Genomic DNA, 7005 nt, shown 5'->3' with positions numbered 1-7005 from the left:
TAAAAACAAAAATATAAAATAACCAATATATAGTCTGTTACATTAATTTACACTGGTTAAAATCCCTCTCTGTTCTACACATAGCACCAAACAATATCATGATTGTATTATTATTATTATTATTATTATTATTCATAATAAAAAAAAAACAGTTCGCGGTACCAAACAAATGTGCAGTTACACGAATTATCCACATGAGGGTAGTGGTGTTCCATGTCCAGCCAACTCCACAGTGAGGTCATGACAGGCTGTGCTGGAGGATTTCAGTCTCTTGTTTATTCACCTGTTAAAAGAAGACAAAAACACTCAAGGAAGTCACTTCCTTCATTCTGCATCACATATTCCATCCAGTATTTCAGATTTGTAATCCCAGTTATGATAACACCAGTGCAGACATACTGCAATGAGGCTTGGACACCAACAAGTAAATAACAACAACAACAATAATAATAATGATGATAAAATCAATTGCTTCACTGAGATTAAAATGAAGAAAATAAGGTAAATGTAAGAAAATTTAGATGTGTGGATGTGCCATTTTGCCAGTATTAAAATGAAGTAAATAATGTTTGTTTTTGTTGAAGGGTAACTTCCAATAAGTTTGACTTAAACATCAATTTTATCAGGTTGACTGGAGGCACCAGTTTAAAGAGAGAAGGTACCAGGTGATCGTTAAAAGTACGATGTCTGCATGGCGAATCATTCTTAGATTCAATGTTTAAATGCTAACTTCAAAAATCAATGGGAAAATAAAGTCAATAACAGAAAGAAAATGTCCACATTTTGAAATAGTGGTTTAGTTTATTTCCTGACTGGGTTTTCCTGGCCTTCTTAAAATGTTAATATACAACATTCATCTTTACAAGATGTCAGGAAACAAATATTACCTTTTTTTTTATTATATAGTTGTCACGTGTAGAGTGTGGATGTCATTTCACAGTCCTTTGTTTTGGTAGCTGTATACATCAGTCCAGGGCGTACCCCGCCTATCGACCTATGTCAGCTGAGATTGGCGCAGCAACACAACAAAGCAGTAGAAGATAGCTGGCTGGAAATTTGTGAAATAAACTAAATACTATGAATTAAATACTGTATATATTGATTAAAAAACGCATGGAATCGACACAATTATATTTTAAAAATTCACTTTATAATACTTTTATTTCAAGCCTAATTATTTGCATTCAGGCAAAACTTGGTATTGCAAATAACAGGTGAAAACATTGGTCATTTTCTTGACAAAAGGAGTTAAATGCAATAAAATGTGTAATGTGTGCAGTGTTTGTTAGGCAGTTGCACTGGTGGTCTGCAACCCATGCTGCTTTAAGGGTATGGTGCTGTCTGTGAGAGGTTTGGCCCATTTATACTGCTTTCCAAATTATTATGTAAATTATATTTTACTGTACTGAATCCTCAAGCAAAAGATCTATGAGGGTGGGAGGCAGCTCACATCCAAGCAGCAGTTCTGGGAGGCTATTCTGACATCCTGCAAATATATTAAAGCAGAAACTCTCCAAGAACTCACAAGATCAATGGATGCAAGACTTGTGAAGCTGCTATCAAATAAGGAGTCCTATGTTAAAATGTAACTTTGAATGAAATAGCTTTTGATTTCAGTAAATATGACCTCCTAATACTGCAAATTCAACAAACAATTTTTATTTCATTTTTTTTGTTATCATTGGGAGGTTTGTTCAATAACATTTGACTTGATTGGGCTTCATCCGAAACAGAAATGTAAGCATTTGTATGTCATCTTAGTAATGGGGAATATTACCCTGTGTTGCCGAAGAGGCAATTAACGATCAGTGGCATTTTCAATATGTCCAAACGTCTGCCACGACTTTCGACCTCTTGCTTTGCCAGACAATACATGCCTCATCCCACAGCGCACCAGTTAGTGAAGCCGAGCACCTGGCAGTCACTCATTTTCTGGCTGCAGGACAAATGATCATGTTTAACTCGACTGTAATGAAGTAGCAGGTCACAGCTGTTACCTTGGTGGGGAAGTTATCATAACAGACAGAAATTATGCACAAACTAAATCTAAATTGTATTAAGTGGGGAGCTTTATTCAAATAACGGAAAGTTGGCTGAAACATGCAAAACCACAATGATGTTCAGAACTGGAGATGATCAAACCAAGCAAATTTTACAAACTTTGCAACAAGAGTGATTTGAGACTAAAACTGACCAGCACTTCCTCAGAGCCACCACTGTGTCTTATAAATGTCATGGTATGAGCTCTAGAGGGCAGATTAGTTGAGCTGGTTACTGTGGTGCGTTGCAGCGGTGGCTTTTAAAGGTTCCCAGGTGGCGAAAGCTACGTCCACAGTGCTGGCAGCAGTAAGGAGTGGCCCCACTGTGGATCCTCTGGTGGGTGTAAAGATTCCCAAGCTCCTTAAAGCGCCTGCCACACTGAGGACATGCATATGGGCTCTCACCAGTGTGAACTCTTTGGTGTCTCTTGAGTCCGGACAGCACTGAGAAACCTTTGCCACACTGGGGGCAGGGGAACGGGCTCTGGGCTCCGCTGTGGATCAGCCTGTGGCTCTTTAACCGCGCTGCATGGCGGAATCTCTCTCCACAATCTGGACATATAAAGGGCTTCTCCCCGGTATGGATGCGCTGGTGCTGTCGCAGGTTACCAAGGTAGTTAAAATGGCGGCCGCAATCCCCACACTCATATCCCCCTTCCATTTTTATCTCCTTTTTCACAAGCCCTCCTCCCCGACTGATGCCAAAATCACACCCATCGTCTTCCTGCACTCTTTCTTCTCTCCTGCAGTCACTGCTGCTGTTCCCCATGGAGGGTGTTGGTGCTGCTGCTGCTGCAGAGGAGGAGGAGGAGGAGGTTGACTGCAGGGCCTGTAGAGCCTGAGCACCAGCAGAGTCTGAGTGGATCAGTTTAATATGTTCTTCCAGGAACAGAGAGTCAGGGCAGAAGGTCCCACACAGAGAGCAGATGTAGGGGTGACTTGAGAACTGCTGACCTGAAATCAGAGTGGAGGAGGGTTGTGTAAAGTAAATACAACGCACAGCAGAGTACAATGACAAATTAAACACACAACACAATTATTTAGTACACATATTGTGAATGCCACAGCTTCCTCTGCTTTGGTCTCCACCTCTATATAATTTGCACTACATGCTGTCCTGTGTGTGCTCTGTTATTGTGATTCCATATTACTTAAGTGAGCCATGATGATGCGCCATGACATGTGGTCCAAACAAAACAAACAAACAAAAACACACAAGAAAGGTGGCACAGGGAACGATGCATGAAACCGGAACTGTAAACCTGATTTTAGTCCAGTTCCATGTCTTGTTTATAAAAACAAAATCCCAGAATTCAGAATTTATGATTATGAACTCCCCATGACATTCACTCGAATCCCCTGCACTTGGTCGCAACTGTACTCCATCCTCATCATAAAGATCTTTACTTGGATGTGGGGATAATAAGCACTTTCAACCTCTTCTGACCTCATCCAGCATCAATTAATCAATCCAACTTTTGAGTTTACTATACCGCTGGTGTTTTTATCCAGTCTTACTGACCTGTTTCAGGCCTGTCTGTGCTCCCCTCCAGGGAACTGCCTTCCTCCCCTGATGAGCTCTGTGGATCCATGGAGAACTCAGGGGGCTGGACAAGTGAGAGTGGAACCTGGGCCTGGTCTAGTCCATCACCCTCCCTCCTCAACGACTCATCTTCATCATCATTATCTGTGTCACCAGTCAAAGTGTTCTCACATTCAGACTCCTTCATCCCTGAAGAAAATACAGTTACATCAAATTTGAATGATTTGTGAAGGTTATTTGTACAAAAATGCCAAATATTTGGCAAAATAAAACATTTTGACCACGATTTACACATTTATCCATGAGTGATATTACAGGTGTATCATAACGGAGCTAGAGCTTTGGCTGTAAGGATTAAAGATGCAATTTTCCCAATTATGCATTTCAACAATAGATAGACAGGCCATCTCTTCATTTAGACACATTAAGATTGAGCTGAGGCAATACTCCACTATAATAGTGGTTATGGGCTGATGACATTGGAATATCCCGCCATTGACCGTGGCGGGATTTGAGGTATGATACATTGGGCTAGTCCAATGAAATCTCTCAGCCCTCCCCTCCCTCCTTGGTCCTCCCCATCCAAGGTTATCAAAGTTTGCCATTTGAGTTCGACTGGAGTATGGAAAAAAAAAACTGCTGTTGGAGTGGCAAACAGTAGATATTCAGATGGATTCGGAGGAGGAGTGAAAAAAAATGAACTGATGAACAGAAAATGGCTGTTTGAGACTCATTGGTTCAGTACATGCATTAGAACAAAATGTGCAGATGACCAATTTGGTTTGAACAACGTAACACGACTGTATTGACATCAGTAAATATTTAAAGGTTCAATATGCAACATTCTGCCACACAAAATATATGGAATCAAATGTAATAACATGTCAGTACATGTATATTTTAGAGAAGGTACGTCAGTGTCACACTCCTACTCTCCTACTGTTATGTGTATTTTCCAGTTACACATTACATTCAGTAATGTTGATATTGGCAAAAAGTTAATACACTACCATTAAGTATGTTTATATATGGTGTATAATCAGTTTTTAAATAAAAATCATTTGGTTTTTGTAGCCTTAGAATCAGTCTTTGAAATGTACTTTAGGAGACCGCCATCTTACGCCACCATGCCCACATTCACCTGATGATGAACAATGAAGAAGAAGAAGGAAATGGCAGCGAAAAAAGGGGAGAGTGTAGAGAGAACTGTAGAAGAGTGTTTACATCTCTTCTGAATGCAAGTTCACCATTTGATTTCTCAGCACATGGATTTCTCACTCGGAGCAACCTCACATCCCCCAAATTAGGATTCCAAGACGACTGCCATCATGCAAACACTGCTTGTTTTACCATTACTAGCATGTTTTTTGTCAATCAAGTCATTCACATAATACGTTTGTTTTTATTTGTAGACATGATATCAAATGGTTTTTGCAAACAATGACTAACCTGAGGTATGTTAGCATTTCTGACTTCTCAACTGGGACTCGAGGGTGACGTCACTCCCACTTCCTACTCCTGAGTGACGTCACTCTCGAGTCCACCGCCTTCTAACTTGGGGTATGCGAGATTGCTGTGAGTGAGAAATCCGAGCTCAGGGGGCCTTCCTTGCACAGGAATGCCCCATGGCCCAGAGTCCCGACTACAAATGGAATGCACCATTGGTTCCCCCTCACCTTGGTGCATTCTGCAGTTAGATGTCACTGACTCATTAGACCATTTGCAGACATTACACTTTTGTTGACATAACCACAATTTGTATTTTTAGACAGTTTTCTCTACTTTAATTAAGTACAAAAAAAAAAAGCTACACTCAGTGAGTAAAAAAACAGTGACATCTAATGGTGAGACTGCACCCATGTTTTCCTAAGCATGTCAGGGAACTATTCTCGCCTTCTCACACCAGAAAACATCTGGTTTGCAGAAACATGGTGGCCTGCATAAAGCCTGGTCCTTGCTGATTTAAGGATACAAGATATATTTTATGGATATGAAAACCAACAATATTTTACCTTAAAACTAATATATAGACATAATTATGAGTAGCACAGTCATTTTAATACATTTACATATACATTTAAGACACCCTATTCACTCTAAATACAATGCCATGTCTGCGCAGTGCACACTTACCTTTAACCTCAGACGAATATTCCATAGGTGTAATCCACTCGTAGTCGTACACGCGCTTGCTGCCAGAGGGAAGCATACTGAAGAGGTCATCTGTGGACTCGGAGTCTCCGTGTCCAGACCCGGGACCAGTCATTCCGCTGTCGGGCCACAGGTGCAGGGACTGAGGCTCATGCTCATGTCGAGCTTCCCTCTCTCCGCTGCTTTGGCCACTCTGGTCTCCATCGATTTCAATGCCACCTCTCGAGTTCTTGTCTTTCATCAGATAGTCACATATAGCATCTATATTCTCTTTCTTCACGCCAGACGTGACACCCTTGGCTTTCCTGGGGTCGGTGTTCATTTGCTTGGTTCCGGAGGTGTAGTCAGCTCTCTTGTAGCCCACCTCTGTAGCCGCCTCTGTCGTTGCGACGCCGGGAAAATTCTCCCTACCATCCCTCTGCACCGTGTCCAGCCTCTCCTTCAACACCTCGATCTCCTCGCTTTTCTCGCGGAGCTCCATTTTTAGGACTCGTATCCTGATGCTGACCATCTTGCGGATCTCGGACAGCGCCGTTTCTAGCACAAGGGTGATGTTTCTGCCGAGGTGCTCCGTGATGTCGCTGACCGAACACAGCAGCTCCTCGTCGTGGTCCAGGTCCAAGAAATCGCTGTCGTCTCGGTTAGCTGGCCCGGAAGGCTCCATGAAGGCACCGTGGAGTTGAGGAGACGCGTTCGTTTCTGTGGAACTATGATGTCTTTTGCGGCTCACAGATTGGCTTCGGCTAATTTGTGGAGACTTTAGCTAAGAAAGGTCTCCCAACAAGCTAATGTTTGGGTGATGATGAAAGACAAGTTAGCTTTGTTAATGTTAGCATATTTTGCACCGGATATGTCGGGGACATGTCAAAATAAAAGCACCACCTTGCCGTGCATCTGCATACAATTTGATTCGTCAATGAGCATTTTGTTTTGAAATCTCGGAAAGGAAGCGCTCTTCAGTAAAGCAGATAACTGTGTGAGCGAGAGCTAAACTGGGCCGATCAATGTTCCACAGTTTTATCAAGTAGCGCCCCCTGAAGTTTACAGCTCAAACTGTCACCATTAAGGGTAAAACTTTGAATACAATGTAAATATTTCTCTTATGTTTTAATATTCATGTTCTTATCGTATTGTATTATTCATTCTAATCCCGTTTTTATTTTTTTATTTTGTAGTTATTGACTTTTATTGTTTGATTACAAAGTAATCTGGAAACCAGTTCACATTAAAAACATAATAAGTAATTCATGAATTGTTGTATTATGTTGTAGT

At 41.4% G+C, this 7005-nt stretch overlaps 1 protein-coding gene across 1 annotated transcript; it reads right to left on the bottom strand.

Annotated features, from left to right (window-relative positions):
- Nucleotides 1-2181: 2181 nt before the first annotated feature.
- znf16l (zinc finger protein 16 like) lies at nucleotides 2182-6453 on the bottom strand. The gene is made up of 3 exons (XM_083910133.1): nucleotides 5716-6453; nucleotides 3562-3771; nucleotides 2182-2993 (listed from the first exon to the last, which is right to left on the bottom strand). The coding sequence occupies exons 1-3, from the start codon at nucleotides 6395-6397 to the stop codon at nucleotides 2272-2274; spliced, it is 1614 nt and encodes a 537-aa protein (XP_083766259.1). The 5' UTR covers nucleotides 6398-6453; the 3' UTR covers nucleotides 2182-2271.
- Between the last annotated feature and the right edge of the window lie 552 nt (nucleotides 6454-7005).

This window comes from Microchirus variegatus (assembly GCF_963457635.1).
Source record: "Microchirus variegatus genome assembly, chromosome: 2".
Classification (NCBI taxonomy): domain Eukaryota; kingdom Metazoa; phylum Chordata; class Actinopteri; order Pleuronectiformes; family Soleidae; genus Microchirus; species Microchirus variegatus.
Note: the sequence above shows the minus strand (reverse complement) of the source record. Positions and strands in the feature narration are given on the sequence as shown.

What these genes read in the sequence shown, in the direction of transcription:
- znf16l (XM_083910133.1), bottom strand. Translation starts at nt 6,397, where the DNA reads ATGGAGCCTTCCGGGCCAGCTAACCGAGACGACAGCGATTTCTTGGAC. An exon ending in ATATTCGTCTGAGGTTAAAG is followed by an intron (nt 3,772 to 5,715) that starts GTAAGTGTGCAC and finishes TATTTTCTTCAG; the next exon opens with GGATGAAGGAGTCTGAATGT. An exon ending in CACAGACAGGCCTGAAACAG is followed by an intron (nt 2,994 to 3,561) that starts GTCAGTAAGACT and finishes CTCTGATTTCAG; the next exon opens with GTCAGCAGTTCTCAAGTCAC.